The 19772-nt window shown below is 42.7% G+C and overlaps 1 protein-coding gene across 30 annotated transcripts in view; it reads right to left on the minus strand.

Moving 5' to 3' along the window:
• Window positions 1–350: 350 nt before the first annotated feature.
• The window catches only part of KIAA1217 (KIAA1217 ortholog), a 329171-nt gene continuing 309749 nt past the window's right edge, over window positions 351–19772 (minus strand). For 19 of the 30 annotated variants that reach the window (XM_055087778.1, XM_024129592.3, XM_055087779.1 and 16 more), the window contains 6 exons: window positions 9189–9308; window positions 5290–5325; window positions 5063–5140; window positions 3346–4950; window positions 2704–2826; window positions 351–1994 (listed from right to left, as the gene is read on the minus strand). In XM_055087778.1, coding sequence (XP_054943753.1) covers window positions 1500–1994; window positions 2704–2826; window positions 3346–4950; window positions 5063–5140; window positions 5290–5325; window positions 9189–9308 — 2457 coding nt within the window. In that variant the 3' untranslated portion in view covers window positions 351–1499. Of the gene's footprint in view, window positions 2827–3345; window positions 4951–5062; window positions 5141–5289; window positions 5326–9188; window positions 9309–19772 lie in introns of all 30 variants that reach the window. The other 11 variants (XM_007100780.3, XM_055087777.1, XM_055087773.1 and 8 more) reach the window with 8 other exon arrangements.

Below are 19772 nucleotides of genomic sequence, written 5' to 3' on the forward strand. Positions count from 1 at the left end.
AGTGGGAAGCAGCCGCATAGCACAGGGAGATCAGCTCGGTGCTTTGTGACCACCTAGAGGGGTGGGATAGGGAGGGTGGGAGGGAGACGCAAGAGGGAGGAGATATGGGAACATATGTATAACTGATTCACTTTGTTATGTAGCAGAAACTAACACACCATTGTAAAGCAATTATACTCCAATAAAGATATTTAAAAAAAAAAAAGAAAAAAAGAAAAGCACAACTTTCAGAAAAGCAGTTTGCATCTGGTTCCATGTTTACTTACCACGCCCTCAAGGCCGAAACCTTTTAACTTGGTTAACAGTTACGTTTGTTCTTTGACTAGGAAGTAGTTATAGGGACAAGGTACAAAAAATAATAAGCATGCAGCCCTTTATTTAGTTTTGCAAAGTCTCTGCTTATAGTTCTGTATATTACATAACTGTGTTATACAAATACATTTATTTACAAAAACACTCTAGCTGTGCAAACTTGTTGCTTTTTAAAAACGTCCAGGAAGTTCCATTTCTGCCCCATCCCAAGATATATTTTTAAAGCATGCATAAAAATTAACTTTGGTGTGGGAAAACTACTCTATGTGCTGTCACATACAGTATTTTTGGTGTCTATTTATATATTTACAAAAATTGATCAGTTTACAGAACCGTACAGAAGTGTACATTCTAAAATCCACAATGCAATAGTGTGGGTTACCAGGTCTCAGAAAACAAAGGAAGGATTTAGATACTGCAAAGAAAACAACTAGAGAATCCCAATATGTTAGAAAAGAGAAAAAAGAAAGAAACAGAACAAAACTAGCTTGCTTGGGCCGGCAAATTATTATCCATAATTTTCATGGCAGTGCAGTAGGGTTGATAATTGCCTTCTACATGTGCCTCTGTGTTGGCTTGTGCAGAAGTTCACTGGCTTATTGTCTAGCACACTACTTTCAAATGTACAATGCTACAGTATCAAAATGTTTTGGCAAAAAAGATCTCGAAAGGAACCATGAAGTTTTGACAAAAATAGAAATCTGTAATAAAGCTAAATAACACTAAAATAAAAGGAAATATCATAGTATCTGTTTTACAATTTGTATAGTCACACTTGTGTATTTCTCTGTTCACGTCCAGTCTCCGTAATGAAAAATATTTTTATACAAAACATACTAAAATTCTGGAATCATACATGTTTTACATGCTTAATACATTTTTCTCTTGTCTCACCACACCCTTCTCTCCTGCCATACTCTCTTTTGGTAACACACGCTTACTTCATTTAACAGGTATTGAATAGAGACAGTAAACACTATGTAATTATAACGGCAACAAAGTAAAAAAACAAACAAGCTTTACTGAAACCTATTGATCCAGTATTTAGCACATACTTAGCATTAAACCTCAAACAGTACAGCAATACGTTACATTCTCTTGTGAAAACACTCCTCGAAGACTCTTAAAAAAAAAAAAATTTTTTTTCTTAAATGCAACTCCGACTTGTGCCTAATAGGATTTGGCCTTTAAGAGGTTTCCTTTGCTGTGGACTGGGTGGCTTTGCTTGAACTTCCGCTCTGTGCCTTGTAGCTGGTGAGGCTAGGAGTATGGATGGTCCTGATGCTCTTGGCACCTTGATTCAGTGAAGCTGGGGAGGCGGGTGGGGGCGGGGAGGAGGGGAAGGAAGGAGGGGCTGCTCGGCCATTCTGAGTCTGCAGTGAGAATGAGAGATGGTGACCTTTACCTGTATGAGTGGGGCTCTGAAACTTCAAGGAGCCATTAGAGACAGAGGGGATGAGGGAGGCAGAGGAAGCAGATCGTCCTGTTTGGGGGCTCAGAGGGTTAGAAGGAACCGATGGTTTAGTAGCAGGTGGATTAGGGAGGTTAGAGCTGTCACCACTAGAAGAAGGCAGAGAACTGCTTTTCCCAGAGCTGGGAGAAAGGGCTGGAATCTTAGAAGCAGGTAAGGAGGGGAAAGTAGGCTTACAGTCCCCACCAGCTTTCTTAGCACTTCCATTAGCCTGCAAATAAAGATGGCGGGAGACAGTTTGTCAGAAAGCTGGTAACACCATCAATCCACAGGGTCTGGCAACACAGCCCTTCTGAGAATCATTAAATCAAAGACACCAAACCAAACCAGTTCAAGGCCTGAGCTAAGGCTTGTCGTGCTGTACTGGACCTGGGAGAAACCCCCAAAGTGCAGAGCAGAGGATGTACAGAACAGGGAAGAAGGGAGAAGAGCGTTTGTGAGAAGAGGCACATCATTCTACTACCGTCTCCGGGTGCTGGGCGGAGACGTGAGGGTTGCGTGAGGGCTGTTACTGGGGCGGGGGTGAGGCATCGTGACGGAGTGTTAATGGGCCTCTAGTGCGATGCCGTCCACGTACACGTTAGTGCCGGTGACTTTCAGGGCAGCTTTGTCTGTCTCGGCTTCCCAAGGTGTTCTGATGAACCACTGCACTCCCCCAAGGAAAGCCACCTGGCCCGCCACCTTGTGTTAACAGGTCAACTTTGGAGTCACAAAGTAAAAGATGTTTGATTGCAAGCATGCAAAAGAGTGGTGAGAAATTCAACAGAGGCTTTTAGACTCTCTTCATGCCCCCAGATCCAGGATGTCTACGTAAACCGTATCTTACAAAGAAAAATGCAATATTTGGTATAAACTAAGTCAGTGACTTGCTTCTTATACGCAAGAGTGTCCATCCAATATTGGGTTTAAGGTAAAACTACCTGACGATACTGGCGGGGATCCTGCAGTTTGGACTGCTTGCCAGGCTTGTCCAGGCTTCCGGGTCTGTTCTTGGAACTCATGGGAATCGGCATCCTGCTCGTCTGAGGGGTTCCAGTGGGGCCCTGTGGGGAGGGGCGGCAAGGGGGGACAGAAAGGACGCGGGTGAGTGGCTCATCCCCGAGGCCGCCCCACCGTGCGCAGAGAAGCTCGACGTGAGAAGCCACAGCCCTACATGCAGGACAGATCTAGGAGACGGACATCAGGAGACACCACCGGGGTTAATTCGAAGAATCAAACAGAATAACACTGCTCCACTACTGATCAAACGGATTTTAATGTGAGTATCCGAGCAATCACTTCAACGGCAAGTGGCTGACCCAGCGTCCTTGCGGTTTTCCCAGCACCAATCGGCAACAGAGATAAAAACAGAATCAATTAGCTGTTAGACACCTAGTTGTTGTTGTTCTGAAGGCGAGGGAGAAAGTGTGAGGGAAAGGATCATTGCGAACAGACAACGGAACGAAACAAAACGAGCCACCTGAAAGGAAGCAAGTAAATCACAAGACACCCTTCGCTAATGGTGATTATGGCAGATTTAAGAAAGCAGCTGGCTCTTTTCATGTTCCATCAGACCAAGATACCTTACGTGAAGCTGAAGGTACAGACGAGGGGGGCTCTAGGACAGTGGGAGCTTCATCCAGGACTAGCAAGGGCTGGGGACAGGCCTCCTGGGCCATGTGGGATGAGCTTGCAACAGACTCTCTGTTGGAGGAACACGAGGTATCAACGAGGGCTTTGGGACTCATCTCACTGATCGTATTTTCCAGCTGTTTGATGGTCTGCTCCAGGCTGTCCAACGTTCTGTAGGTATTTTTTCTGATTTCATCAGTTCTCGAAATCGGAGCTGTGCTCTCCAGACTGGGCTGCTCTAGTCTCCTGAGCATGCTTTTAGGGGTGTCTTCGGATTGAGACCCACTGATCTCGAATCTCTTGGCTTCTCTGTGCTGCTTCAAAGTGCCGTCCTCTTCCTCCTCTTCGTAGACCACCACCTGCAACGTCTTCTTCCCCGTCTTGGTTCCCGTGCGAATGGCTTGCGTGAGAGCGGCGAGCTGCTTTTTCGGGAATTTGAATTTGAACTTTTTCTTGGGGCTTTCAAACTGGTCATCGGTCGGGTCAGCTTGCCTTTCCGAACTTGGAGAATCGGCTTGGTTGAACTTGCTCTGCTCGGTTTTATTCACTTCCTGTCCTCCTGACATTCCGGTCTCCGCTGAAAGGAAGTGTGGCTGGAATTTACTCTCAGCCTCCCGCCCTGCTCCGAGGTTGCCCGAGGCCCCCTCCTTAGGAAGCTTTTGGGAAGTGTTATTCTGGACCACAGCATCTCCATTCTCCTCCTCTTCCTCTATCTTTTCCTCTGTCATCATTCTCTCCAGTTCCTCGTCGCATTCCTCAAATATGGTTGAAAGTCTCTTGTATGCGGACCGGATGTCCATGGGTTCATCAAAAATGATGATCACGGGTTTCTTGTCCAGGCACACGACCGGCTCTTCGTTGTCGCTGCCTTCTTGCTGGGAAGTTGTCTCTTTTTTGGCGTCAATGTTGACCGTCTGTACATCTTCCCCCTGTTTGCTCACTATATCGCGGACCTCCCCGCTGGAGAGAACTTGGACCGCGGTTTTGGTGATCATGAAGGCAATGTTGTCGGTGGCTGCATCCTCCTCAGTGGGAGAACCCACTGTTGACTCCCCGTCCTCATCAGGCGTCACGTTAGCGTGCCTAGCTCCCTTCGGTCTTAGGACAACTTGGCCAACTTGGCCAAACTCTGTCATGGGAACCTCTTGGTCTTGAGTTTTGACATCACGAATAGTCGATTCGGTTGATCTAGTGGGAGAGGGAAGGTGACACTTATCTGTATTTCCGTGTCCTTGCTGACTCACCCCCTTTGTCTTCCCATAATTCATCTTCTGCGTCTCAGTGTCAGATACAGGGTACGGCAGCCCTGAGATTTTAGGTCCTTTGTTGGTTTCATCTTCTAATGAACTAACGCCAGAGAAACTAGAGTTGACCCTAGACACATTTTTCTGGGAATAGTTTCTACTGTCTCTAAGTGAACTCTTGGTGGATATGGAACTTTCCTTCATTAAGATGTCAGTTTTGTATTCTGATGTTCTTGCTGCATCAGAAATACTTTTCTCCGTTCCTCTTTCCCACTTAGGATGGTCACTAGGTATGGGAGCCCCTGCGGTAACCTGGGAGGGAGAACGGAGGAGGGAAACCACACATAGTGATCAGAAATGGGTCTGCAAAGGAAGGGAATTAATCTGCGTGGTATCAGGTGGAACACAGATCTGGTGGACTCACCTTCCAGGATTCCATTTGGGGGCCATTTTCATATTCAACATCAGATTTCCGTACGTCTTCGTGGAAAAATTCCAAATTCTGGTAGAACAGTGTAGGACATGTTACTCCACAAAACCACACCCCCCCAAAGCGGACTACAACTAGATTGTTTCTTTAATTACGCTTCCAAAACATGCGGGCCAAGCACATTCGTTACACACCAGTCCAAAGCCTACAGCTCTGTTTACCTTGGGTGGCTTGGTTCTCCAACTTCCAAAAATGCCCTGTGTTTGCACAAGATGAAAATCTCAATTAGCAAAGTATTTCAAGGATTTCAAATTTTGGTGGGAGGAGCAGTTAAGAGAATAAAGGGACCAGTTCTGGACCAACACCTCCTCTTTGCAACATCCGATTGTGAGCTCAGCCGACTCTAAAACCAGAAGAGTGGCATGGCATCGTAGAAAGCACAATATGTGAGCAGGCAGATTTTGATTCTAACCCAGATCTGCCACTTAACTGTGTTATTTCAGGCAAGTCATTTCACTTCCTTGGGCCTCAGTTTTCTTGCTTATAAACCAAGGACCAGGAAAGTTTTCACGTCTCTGCCAACTAGTTATTTCATATTTCAGTCTCATCTCTGCTTCTTGTTTGGGGATTGTCCTATAACGACTCTGCATTGCTTGGATATGGTACTTTGAGATGAAAAAAAAAAAAACCATTTTTCCCTGGTCAAATCACAGATTTGAAAACATACTTGCAGTTTGTACTTAAACTTGCCAAGTAAAGTGTCAAAATAACCTTCAAACTAGTCGTAGCCAAGATGATCAAATCCCAATTCAGAGTGACAGTGCTGCCAAGGCTGCCAAGATGTCATCTAAACATTTACAAAACAGATATTTGAGGCTCAAGTGATGACTATGACATCATGATTCAGCTTTTTTTTTGGAAGAGACAAGAATTTTTAATATAATACCCGTTAACAAAGACTCCAGCTTTCATCCATGAAGATCTGGGTACTCTACAATTTTTCTGCTTGGCCCTTTGGTGGTACAAACAAATCAAAACCCTTTAAAATGGTTTCTGTTTGACCTAGAAATTTCAATTCTCATTTCTGGGTATTTATACCAAACAGGTAATCAGGTACACTATTTTAACTACATGATTCAGCTTTGATTCTCTGTGTGCTCTGATGCAGAGGAAAGATGCACTTCTGAGGTTCTCACCAAGATTCAGAAGGTAAGAACCCAGCAGTGAGAACCGGGTATGGAGAATGCTCCACCAGGCATGGGTGTATCGGTAGCCTCGGGCCCTGCCACCATGCTACCACTAGCCATGCCTTGTCACTTCCAAGGCACTGCTGTCCTTTCTTCTTGCTGTAGAAGCCCAAGAGGAAGAGGTGATTAGAACAGGATGGGACACGATCCCAAGAAGCCTGTTGGGTTAAAGCAATGACAACGTAACGAAGCGCAGAAACCCAGGCCCCACCAAAGACAACCTAGAGCGATCCTACTGCCTGGTTAAAACCAGAAAGAATGTCTGTACACATTCAAGCAATAACGCACAGAGACAACACAGTCAGTATTAATCACATGGAAACATGGCACAGGATCCAAGGTGCATCAGCCACCAAACACCTCCTGTTTAACTTCCCCTCAGCCGCATCAGGCCCCAAACAAGAGCAACGAGATTCGGCTGCTACAGTGGAACAATATAATCTCTTTGGTGGGATTTTAAATTTAGAATCAACAACTAATGCATCAAGTAAAAGTTGCAAGAAGAAAAATAAATGAGGTTTCAGCTTAAGGTTTCAGCTCCAAACAAGGAGTCAGCATACCATGCTAGGACCTGAGTGCGACTTTACCCTTGAGTCAAAGGAGGAATTGGCATCTGCAGGGCTGCTGTTCTGCTGGCCTCATTTATTGGGGGGTTAGGGCTGACATCTGTTCTGATTGGTCAGGGCCCGTGTCATACCCATTGTTGAACATTTCAAATGCCACCCAGCAATATATGTATCTTAAAACGGATCTAGTAGCAGGAATCCTCCAATGGAAAGTCACTAAGATAAAGATGTCAAGTGTAGGTTTCACATGACCTAGCATTTTTGGCACCGGGCTAGAAAAATGAAGGCATGGATCAAAGTAAGTGCATCAACTTTGTCCAGGGTAACTTGTTCACGGTCGTCATGTAATCTCACAACGATATCTTAGGTAGTCTTAGTCAAGACTCTGCAGGAAAGGTAATTAAGCCTCATTAATATCTGTTTTGGGGCCCCGAGATTTGGGTTGTTCAGACAACTGGTGAAGCAGGGACCATATGCATTTGGGCAAGAAACAAAAATTAGAAACATAAGTTATAGAAAAATTGCATAAAAGTAAGTACTAGACTAGCACTTCATAATAAGAGGAAAAAAACTTTAAGAAGCATTTGAGTTATAGAAGGGTAGATGAACAGCCCAGGAAGAGGTTAATAAGGACAATAATTTGGGGACAGGTCTGATAGTCATGGTTATTATGAAGTAGATTAGTCTACTGAGTATAATTATCCAGAAAAAGCGTCTGTAATTAAACCTAGTGTTTAATGCCCTGGTGTTGGGCATTCAGTACAGACCTGCTTAGTATCTGATGGACCCTTGACTGAGATCAGTGTGATCGATGGAATATGGATTTCTAATTGCAGGGCAAGAAATCCCACGCAGCTTTTTAGCAAATTAGCACAATTCTACAATGAGATGATGATTGTCTCCAGAAGGATCTTCGAGAAACGGTCACACTGGCCCAAGTACAGCACATGACTCAGGACCCGCCAGGACCTTCTGTGAATTGGCTTTAATAAGGCCACAGAAGGAAAGTCCACAGACTCAAGAAGCAACGTATTTCCAGTGTGATAATTATGGGTTCAATTCCCATTAATAGGAGGTTTCCCTCACAAGAAGGATTTATCAAGACAATCTCCTAATCTCCCCCGTGCCTAGAGAGCCCCCATCCCCATCACCTGGTTAACAGCTTCACTTGCCAGATCCGTGGCAGGCAGAGTTTACACGAGGGCTCTGGAATAGCCGGGAGCCAGGGAGGAGTAGGTCAGCCTCTACGGCACGGCACGGCTGCACGGCTGAGAGCTGTAAGCCCCAGGACTGCATCTCTTGAAGGACTGTGCTAGAATAGCTCTCCAATTGTGTGATCCTGTATCTCTTTCACCGAGCTTACTCATTCCTGGACTGAGGTACCTATGTGGGGTGACTATTATGGCTGATTTGTTTGACTTTATGTAAAGGATGCTAGAACCTTTGACTTCTAAGATACAAGTTCCTGGCAAAAAACGTTAAGACTTGAGTTGGTCATGATAAGCTTTTTACCCTGAAATTTAGACAGAGGCTTCATTTAAATAAGATGGCTCTATTTCCAAAAATCACAAAAGCTCTAGATTCAACTTACAAAGTTGAAGTTCAAATACGCAGGTTAATCTCCTCTCCTTAAAGTTCTATGTCATGATAGTGACCTTTGTTTCAGAGCCTGGACGTCTGTTTGGAAGCCATGAAAATGCCACAAAGCTTAGTAGCTCTAAAATGATACTGAACTTACTATCTTGCAAGGTACACTTTGAGAATTTCTAAGAGTAACAAAAACTCTGTTTGGCATCCTCGAACATGTGTGCAAATACATGTGTGTATGTTTCCATGGATACACCTGTGGATGGCAGGTAGACAGCTCTGCTATGCATTCTCTTCCTGGAATCTAAAGCTTTCACCTACTTTTAATGTAGATGTCTTTGGTCCAGAAGACATGTTACAAATTAGAAAAAGTGCTACCTACTTGGTTGATGTTTCCATTTGTTCCACCAGCATTGTTCTAGAAAATCTTGAAAGGTGTATGTATATCTTTGGTTTGGGAAGGTAATGCCTGAATCCTGCATATACTGTTGTGTGCTGTGCACAGGAACACAGCGTCTGCTCAGGAAACCTGAGCCAGAGATCTCTGGTGAAACCCCAAGCTGTGTCTCCATTAGTTTAAAAAAAAAAAAAAAAGAAAAAAAAAAAGAAGGGTGAGGAAAAAAGAGAAGGTACAGAAGCTCAAGCACAGAGCGGTATTAGTGTCAGAGCAAGGAAAGAAGGACGGCCCACCGGGTGGCCAACGTGTAATTGCCACGTTACCTTCTTCTCCTTGGGTAGGGCTGTGGCCCCCGGCCTAGTGTCTTTAACGTGACTGTCAGCCCGGGACTGCTCAGCGTGACTGTTTGAATTTACATCCATAAAGGAACACTTCTGGAATGCCTAAGGAATTAAAACACTGAGGTTAACAGGGGTCCGAGTGCAGCGAGGAGGTCAGAGGGGACAGGCAGGGAATCCAGAGGATCTCCCGGTCGAGAGCCCGGCCCGGACACGCCAGGTGTCCGACACGCCCTGAAAACCGGCTCCCCATCTGACCTAGGTCAGCAAAGCCCGGGGCAAAGGCTTCCTTATTTTCTGGTCCAGGCTAAGATTAAATGGATAGAGCCTTTGAAAAGAACGCCCCATCTTCCTGTCCACGTGAACCTGATTTGCATTTAGTAGGGCTTTTAAAGGGCTTTGAGCTTTAAAAAATGCTGAATATGTAAATGAATTCAGAAGAAGCTATCTTTTTTTCCTCTTCATTATAAAAGGGCACAAGATATTGCAAACCATTAAACCTTAAAAGGAAAGTAATCCTCAACAATTCGTCGTGTGCAGTAGCAACATACTCCCGTGCTCTGGGGAGTTCTGACTCTCACGTAGAATGAAGCAAGCTCTTTAGCACGCAAGTGATTCTGAGCGGCCTGGGAACTGCCTGGCCCCCAAAGACTTGTCTCTGAAAACTAGTGATGGATCGTAGTCCTAGGAGCCCAGGGCCACGCCTGTGAACACTGAGCGAGGGAGGTCGGTTCCCAGAGAGAAAGCATCTGCTGTGTCTATCGGGCAGAAAAGAAGTGAAAATATATGTGATCGCGAGAGCAGGAGAGACGGTAACCCAAGCAGCGCAATGTCCTGAAATCGGTGGTTCTCAATCAGGTTGAAAAAAAATACTGTTACCCAGGCCTCACCCAGAGCATAATTAAATCAGACTCTCTGGGCTGTAGGATTTTTGTTTTTTTTAACTCCTCAAAATTATTCTAATGTGCAGGCAGGATTAAAGAGCAGTTCTTGAAGTGAATAATTTCAACTGATCGCCTCACATTTCCTTAATGTCAAATACTGTCATTTGGAAATAACTGGAGGCACAAAGAATACCCCCACGCCTTCCCCAGGTGAACATTCCAGCACAGGTTTTAAAATACTAGCGGAGCGGATGCCTGGGACCTTCCCCGGCCTGCTCTTCCCTCGCTCTGCTGGCTCCCGGCTCCCTCCTTAGACACCCACCCGGTCCTCGCGGGCCCTGGAGGTGCCCGGGGCTCTGCTTGCTAAGGCCACTGGACATTTCCGTTGGGCTGTTAGGCCCTGGACTCGGGAGCCTGTGGTTTCTTCTGATGCCTGGTGATGCAGAGCAGGAAAGCTGTTCCACGGTTACACTCAGGGGGCTGCAGTCGCTCCTTGTCCTGCCTCAGAGGGGCTGGCGGGTGGGGGAGATGTCTAAGTCTAGAGTCCGCAAAGGCTCCAGCATGGCCGCTGGCCGACTCCTTGATGCAGCAGGCTGGCTAAGGAGGTTTGGTTACCTTAGGGTCAGAGCACTTCGCTCACCACTGTTACCTGACCACCAATAATATAACAAGAAGCCAGATACTCTGCCTTTGTAAAGCTTTCAGTCAAAGAAAGCATCAAAGATATTGAGATTTCAATGGAGGGAAATATCCCTCAAGCGATGGGCTCTAAGTGGCTAGAACAAAAATTACTTCTCTCGGGGGCTATAGTGCAGGATCATTCACAAGCTTCAAAGCCTCACTTCTTTATTAGTGCCTGTTGTTCACCCTTCACAAATTAGAAGTTATCTAGGGCTTAGTCATCCATTTGGAACAAACCAGGTCATGATTTATTTATTACTTATACCATACTTTAATATTGGAGTATAACTGATTTACAATGTTGTGTTAGTTTCAGGTGTACAGCAAAGCGACTCAGTTACACGTATACCTATTTTTCATGTTCTTTTCCCATTTAAGTTATTACAGAATATTGAGTAGAGTTCCCTATGCTATACAGGAGGTCCTTGTTGGTTATTTTATATACAGTAGTGTGTATATGTTAATCCAAAACTCCTAATTAATCCCTCCCCGGCCACCACCTTTGCCCTTTGGCAGCCGTAAATTTGTTTTCTTAGTCTGTGAGTCTGTGGCTGTTTTGTAAGTAAGTTCATTTGTATCATTTTTTTTTGATTCCACATATAAGTGGTAGCATATGGTATTTGTCTTTCTCTGTCTGAGTTACTTCACTTAGTATGATAATCTCTAGGTCCATCCATGTTGCTGCAAGTGGCATTATTTCATTCTTTTATTATGGCTGAGTAATATTCCATTGTATACAGGTACCACATCTTCTTTATCCATTCATATGTCCTTGGACATTTAGGTTGCTTCCATGACTTGGCTATTGTAAATAGTGTTGCTATAACATTGGGGTGCATGTATCTTTTTGAATTATGGTTTTCTCCAGATATACGCCCAGTAATGGGACTGCTGGGTCATATGGTAGTTCTATAGATCTTCTGCCCATTGTTTTTTTTAAATAAATGTAGAGTTTACAATAAATACTATCACATGTTGATTAATCTTTATTAAGACATCACTAATAATTAATCAATTAAAGAAAATAACTACTTGTTGGAGAAAGAAAGCAACAGTAAATACCCTGGTGGGATTTTGGAATTTGTGTGTGTGTGTGTGATATCGTGATATTTGTCTTCCTCCGTCTGACTGACTTCACTTAATATGATAATCTCTATGTCCATCCATGTTGCTGAAAAAGGCATTATTTCATTCTTTTTAATGTTTCTGCCCATTTTTTGATTGAGCTGGTTTTTTTTTTTTTTTTTTTTTTTTTTTTTGATAGTGAGCTGCACGAGCTGTTTGTATGTTTTAACACTGGGGTGCATGTATCTTTTTGAATTATGGTTTTCTCCAGATATACGCCCAGTAATGGGACTGCTGGGTCGTATGGTAGTTCTATTTTTAGCTTTTTAAGGACCTCCATACTGTTCTCCATAGTGGCTGTACTAATTTACATTCCCACCAACAGTGTAGGAGGGTTCCCTTTTCTCCACACCACCTCCAGCACTTACTGTTTTGTAGACTTTTTGATGATGGCCATTCTGACTGGTGTGAGGTGATACCTTATTGTAATTCTGATTTGCATTTCTCTAATAATTAGGAATGTTGAGCATCTTTTCATGTGCTTTTGGCCATCTATATGTCTTCTTTGGAGAAATGTCTATTTAGATCTTCTGCCCATTGTTTTTTTTAAATAAATGTAGAGTTTACAATAAATACTATCACATGTTGATTAATCTTTATTAAGACATCACTAATAATTAATCAATTAAAGAAAATAACTACTTTTTGTGTGTGGTGTTAAAGAATGTTCTAATTTCATTTTCTTACATGTAGCTGTCCAGTTTTCCCAGCACCACTTACTGAAGAGGCTGTCATTTCTCCATTGTATAGTCTTGCCTCCTTTGTCGAAGATTAACTGACCATAGGTGCATGGGTTTATTTCTGGGCTTTCTATCCTGTTCCATTGATCTATTGAATATATTTCTCATTTTGTGCCAGTACCATACTGTTTTTTGTTTTGTTTTGTTTTGTTTTGTTTGTTTTTGTGGTACATGGGCCTCTCACTGTTGTGGCCTCTCCCATTGCAGAGCACAGGCTCCGGACGTGCAAGCCCAGCAGCCATGGCTCACGGGCCCAGCTGCTCCGCAGCATGTGGGATCTTCCCAGACCGGGGCGCGAACCCGTGTCCCCTGCATCGGCAGGCGGACTCTCAACCACTGCGTCACCAGGGAAGCCGCCATACTGTTTTGATTACTGTAGCTTTGTAGTAAGGTCTGAAGGCAGGGAGCCTGATTCCTCCAGCTCCATTTTTCTTTCTCAAGATTGCATTGACTATTCAGGGTCTTTTGTGCTTCCATATAAATTAAAAATTTTTTTTTGTTCTGTGAAAAATGCCATTGGTAGGGATTGCGTTGAATCTGTAGATTGGCTTGGGTAGTATAGTCATTTTGAGAATATTGATTCTTCCAATCCAAGAACATGGTATATCCTTCCATCTGTTTGCGTCATCTTCGAATTGTTTCATCAGCGGCTTATAGTTTTCAGAGTACAGGTCTTTTGCTTCCTTGGGTAGGTTTATTTCTAGGTATTTAATTCTTTTTGATGCGACAGTAAATGGGATTGTTTCCTTCATTTCTTTTTCTGACTTTGCTGTGCAAAAGCTTTTAAGTTTCATTAGGTCCCCTTTGTTTATTCTTGTTTTTATTTTCATTACTCTAGGAGGTGAATCCAAAAAGATATTGCTACAATTTGTGTCAGGGTGTTCTGCCTATGTTTTCCTCTAAGGGTTTTATAGTATCCAGTGTTACATTTAGGTCTTTAATCCATTTTAAATTTATTTTTGTGTGTGGTGTAAAAGAATGTTCTAATTTCATTTGGATTTTCAATGTATAGTGTCATGTCATCTACAGACAGTGACAGTATTACTTCTTCTTTTCCAATTTGGATTCCTTTCATTTCTTTTTCTTCTCTGATTGCCATGGCTAGGACTTCTAAGACTACGTTGAATAAAAGCTTCCTTGGGTAGGTTTATTTCTAGGTATTTAATTCTTTTTGATGCGACAGTAAATGGGATTGTTTCCTTCATTTCTTTTTCTGATCTTTCATTGTTAGTGTATAGGAATGCAACAGATTTCTGTGTATTAATTTTATGTCCTGCAACTTTACTGAATTCATCAATGAGCTCTGATAGTTTTCGGGCAGCATCTTTAGGATTTTCAATGTATAGTGTCATGTCATCTACAGACAGTGACAGTATTACTTCTTCTTTTCCAATTTGGATTCCTTTCATTTCTTTTTCTTCTCTGATTGCCATGGCTAGGACTTCTAAGACTACGTTGAATAAAAGTGGCGAGAGTGAACATCCTTGTCTTGTTCCTGATCTTAGAGGAAATGCTTTCAGCTTTTCACTGTTGAGTATGATGTTAGCTGTGTGTTTGTCATATATGGCCTTTATTATGCTGAGATAGGGTCCCACTATGCCCACTTTCTGGAGAGTTTTTATCATAAATGGGTGTTGAATTTTGTTGAAAGCTTTTTCTGCATCTATTGAGATGATCACATGGTTTTTATTCTTCAATTTGTTAATGTGGTGTATCACACTGATTGATTGATTTGCAGATAGTGAAAAATTCTTGCATCCCTGGGATAAATTCCACTTGATCATGGTGTATGATCCTTTTAATGCATTGTTGTATTTGGTTTGCTAGTATTCTGTTGAGGATTTTTGCATCTATGTTCATCAGTGATATTGGCCTATAATTTTCTTTTTTTGTGATATCTTTGTCTGATTTTGGTATCAGGGTGATGGTGGCCACAAAGAATGAGTTTGGGAACATTCCTTCCTCTGCAATCTTTTGGAATAGTTTGAGAAGAACAGGTGTTAACTCTTCTCTAAATGTCTGATAGAATTTGCCTGTGAAGCCATCTGGTCCTGGAATGTTTGTGTGTTGGGAGTTTTTAAATCACAGTTTCAATTTCAGTACTTGTGACTGGTCTGTTCATATCTTCTGTTTCTTCCTGGTTCAGTCTTGGGAGATTGTACCTTTCTAAGAATTTGTCCATTTCTTCTAGGTTGTCCATTTTATTGGCAAATAGTTGCTTGTAGTAATCGCTTATGATCCTTTGTATTTCATTGTAACTTCTCCCTTTTCACTTCTAATTTTGTTGGTTTGAGCCCTCTCCCTTTTTTTCTTGATGAGTCTGGCTAAAGGTTTATCAATTTTGTTTATCTTTCCAGAGAACCAACTTTTAGTTTCATTGATCTTTTCTATTGCTTTCTTTGTCTCTGTTTCATTTATTTCTGCTCTGATCTTTATTTTTTTCCCTTCTATTAACTTTGGATTTTGTCTGTTCTTTCTCTAGTTGTTTTAGGTGTAAGGTTATGTTGTTTGAGAGTTTTGTTTCCTGAGGTAAGATTATATTGCTATATACTTCCCCTTTGAACTGCTTTTGCTGTCTCATAGGTTTTGCATTGTCCCGTTTTCATTTTCATGTCTCTAGGTATTTTTTTTAAACATCTTTATTGGAGTGTAGTTGCTTTACAATGGTGTGTTAGTTTCTGCTTTATAACAAAGTGAATCAGCTATACATATATATATATATCCCCTTATCTCTTGCATCTCCCTCCCTCCCACCCTCCCTATCCCACCCCTCTAGGTGGTCACAGAGCACCGAGCTAATCTCCCTGTGCTATGTGGCTGCTTCCTACTAGCTATCTGTTTTACATTTGGTAGTGTATATATGTCCATGCCACTCTCTCACTTTGTCCCAGCTTCCCCCGCATGTCCTCAAGTCCATACTCGAGTAGGTCTGTGTCTTTATTCCCATCCTGCCCCTAGGTTCTTCATGCCCATTGTAGTTTTGATTTGCATTTCTCTAATGATTAATGATGTTGAGCATTCTTTCATGTGTCTGTTGGCAGTCTGTATATCTTCTTTGGAGAAATGCCTATTTAGGTCTTCTGCCCATTTTTGGATTGGGTTGTTTTTTCTAGGTATTTTTTGATTTCCTCTGATTTCTTCAGTGATCCATTGGTTGTTTAGTAGCATATTGTTTGGCCTCCGCATGTCTGTGTTTTTTTTCTTTTCCTTGTAGTTGATTTCTAATCTCATAGCACTGTGGTCAGAAAATATGCTTGATACGATTTCAATTTTCTTAAATTTACCGAGGCTCGCTTTGTGGTCCGGTGTGTGATCAATCCTGGAAAATGTTCTGCATGCACTTGAGAAGAATGTGTATTCTGCTGCTTTTGAATGGAATGCTTTATAAATACCAATTAAGTCCATCTGCTCTAATGTGTCATTTAAGGCTTGTGTGTCCTTATTGAGTTTCTGTCTGGATGATCTGTCCACTGCTGTAAGTAGGGTGTTAAAGTCCCCCACTGTTATTGTGTTACTGCTGAATTCTCCTTTTATGGCTGTTAGCATTTGCCTTATATATTGAGGTGCTCCTATGTTGGATGCATATATATTTGCAATTGTTATATTTTCTTCTTGGATTGATCCCTTGATCATTATGTACTGTCCTTCTTTGTCTCTTGAAAGTCTTTAAAGTCTATTTTGCTTGATATGAGTATTGCTACTCCAGCTTTCTTTTGATTTCCATTTCCATGTAATACCTTTTTCATTCCCCTCACTCAGTCTGTATGTGTCCCTAGATCTGAACTGGGTCTCTTGCAGACAACATATATAAGGGTCTTGTTTTTGTATCCATTCAGCCAGTCTATATCTTTTGTTTGGAGCATTTGTTGACATTTAAGGTAATTATAGATATGTATAGTCTTACTATCATTTTGTTAATTGTTTTGGATTTGTTTTGGTAGGTCTCTTTTCTTCCCTTCCTTTTGTTCTCTTGTGATTTGATGACTAACTTTAGTGTTGTGTTTAGATTCCTTTTTCTTTTGTGTGTGTATTGTAGATTTTCAGTGTGCGGTTACTATGAGGTTTTGATACAGCAGTCTGTATAATATACGTAAGAGTATTTTTAAGTTACTGGTCTTTTAATAATTTCAAATGTATTTCTAGTATCCTGCACTTGTACTCTCCTCTTCCCACGACTGCTGGTTTTGATATCACATTTGTGTGTGAATGATTTCCTGCCTTTACCGGTGAGCTTTCCCATTCGTAATTTTCTTGTTTCTAGTTGTGGCCTTTTCTTTTTCACCTAGAGAAGTTCATTTAGCATTTGTTACAAAGCTGGTCTGGTGGTGCTTAATTCTTAGCTTTTGCTTGTCTGTAAAGTTTTTGATTTCTCTGTCAAATCTGAGTGAGAGCCTTGCTGGGTAGAGTAATCTTGGTTGTAGGTTTTTCCCTTTCATCACTTTAAATATTGATATATCATGCCACTTCTTTAGAGCCTGCAGAGTTTCTGCTGAAAAATCAGATTATAACCTTATGGGGATTCCATTGTATGTTACTTGTTGCTTTTAACATTTTCTCTGTGTCTTTTTGTCAGTTTGATTAATATGCGTCTTGGTGTGCTCCTCCTTGTGTTTATCCTGCCTGGGACTCTGTGCTTCCTGGACTTGGGTGACTTTCCTTTCCCATGTTTGTTAGGGAGGTTTTTAGCTATTATCTCTTCAAATATTTTCTCGGGCCCTTTCTCCTTTGGGGACCCCTATAATGCAAATGTTGGTGCACCTAATGTTGTCCCAGAGGTCTCTGAAACTGTCTTCATTTCTTTTTATTCTTTATTCTATTCTGCAGCACTGATTTCCACCATTCTGTCTTCCAGCTCACTTATCCGTTCTTCTGTCTCATTTATTCTGCTATTGATTCTTTCTAGTGTATTTTTCATTTCAGTTATTGTATTGTTCATCTCTGTTTCTTTCAGTTATTGTATTGTTCATCTGTTTCTTCTTTGTATCTTCTAGCTCTTTGTTAAACATTTCTTGCATCTTCTCAGTCTGTGCCTCCATTCTTTTTCCAAGATCTTGGATCATCTTTACTATCAATACTCCAAATTCTTTTTGGGGTAGATTGCCTCTCTCCACCTCACTTAGTTTTTCTGGGGTTTTATCTTGTTCCTTTGCCTGGAACATATTCCTCCGCTGTCTCACTTTGTCTAACTTTCTGTGATTGTCATTTCTGTTCCACAGGCTGCAGGGTTGTACTTCCCATTGCTTCTTGTCTCTGCCCCCTGGTGGATGAGGCCTAAGAGGCTTGTGCAGGCCTCCTGGTGGGAGGGGCTGTGTTCCCACCCTGTTTGTTTGTTGGTTGTTTGGCCGAGGCATCCCAGCACTGGAGCCTACAGGCTGTCAGTTGGGGCAGGTAAAAATGGAAGCCTCCCGGGGAGCTCACACCAATGAGTACTTCCCAGTATGCCCCCACCAGTGTCTTTGACCCCACAGTGAGCCACCCCCCAATCTCTCCAGAAGACCCTCCAAGACTAGCAGGTAGGTCTGGCCCAGGCTCCTATAAAGTCACTGCTTTCTCCCTGGGTTCCAGAGTGTGTGCGCCCTCCAGGAATGAAGTTTCCATTTCCCCCAGTCCTGTGGAGTTCCTGCAACCAAGCCCCGCTGGCCTTCAAAGCCAAATGCTCTGGGGTCTCCTCCTCCCAATTCTAGATCCCCAGGCTGGGGAGCCTGATGTGGGGCTCAGAACTCTCACTTTTGTGGGAGACCCTCTGCACTATAATTATTTTCCAGTTTGTGTGTCACCCACCCAGTGGGTATGGGATTTGACTTTGTTGTGATTGCGCCCCTCCTACCATCTCGTTGTGGCTTCTTCTTTATCTTTGGCTGTAGTATATCTTTTTTTGGTAGGTTCCATCTTTTTTGTTGATGATTGTTCAGCAGTCAGTTGTGATTTTGGTGTTTTTGTGAGAGGAGGTGAGCTGACGTCCTTCTACTCCACTGTCTTGTTCTTTCTCCCTCCATATTATTTATACCATAATTTGGGGGCAAATGCTACAGTGAATGGCCCCAGCATCTGCCTACACATCTTAGGAGAAGCACCAATGCCCAGCAACATGTAGCCTTGACATACCAGTGTCTTAGTCAGAGGGCTCTCAGTGGATAACTGACGGAGGCCTCCATGCTCTCAACTGTTTCATGAGTCAGTAACTTTATAAATCTATAGTTCCTATGAATGAAATTCTCTGATGGAGGGGATGTCTGAGTTTTAATGGGGCTGGACAGGGCTCACGCATGTGACAAGTAAACCAGCAGCCCTGTTTTCCCTGGAAAACCCAAGGTGCTTAATGTTGGCAATTACTTCCATGGGAAGCAGAGCAGAAGAGCTGAGGTGGAAGTGACATGGTCAGAATGTTCTCCCTCCTCCAAATGAAGAAGGCAGATCCTTGGGCCTGCACAAAATCATCAGTACCTTAGTGAACATGTTCTGGAGCCCGAAGGAGGTTGTGACCTGACCATCAAATGGGGGAAAAAAAATCCTACGTTAATTCATGGATCAAAATGAAATACTTTATGAACAGACTGTGGTCTAGGAATTGTGTCTTATGACTGATTGATTAGACAAGTTCTTAGAATGTACACCTAGAGCAGATTCACACCATGATCTGAATGTGGGATCAGCTTTGGGTGTAGCCCTGTACCCCATCCTTAGTCCTAGGAGTAGACTGTGGCAATTAGTTAACAAATAAAAATCTAAAAATAAAGTATCATTTCTCAAATAGAACAAAGAAGACAGGAAACAAAATTATTAAGCTTTTTGGAATACCTGAAAAGATGACATTGACACTGACTGGAAACTTGGTATGGAGGACAGACGGCCACATGATTCCAGGCCTGTTATTCTAAGAATTTCTAAGAATTAAAGCCAAAGAAGGGGACACCACTTGAAGGGGGCTTTAATCAGTCCTTGGGAAGACAGGACAAGGGCTGGTATTTCTTTTTTTTTTTTTTTTCGGTATGGCGGGCCTCTCCCGCTGCAGAGCACAGGCTCAGCGGCCATGGCTCACGGGCCCAGCCACTCCGCGGCATGTGGGATCCTCCCAGACCGGGGCACGAACCTGTGTCCCCTGCATCGGCAGGTGGACTCTCAACCACTGCGCCACCAGG

Source organism: Physeter macrocephalus, chromosome 11, assembly GCF_002837175.3.
Source record: "Physeter macrocephalus isolate SW-GA chromosome 11, ASM283717v5, whole genome shotgun sequence".
Lineage (NCBI taxonomy): Eukaryota > Metazoa > Chordata > Mammalia > Artiodactyla > Physeteridae > Physeter > Physeter macrocephalus.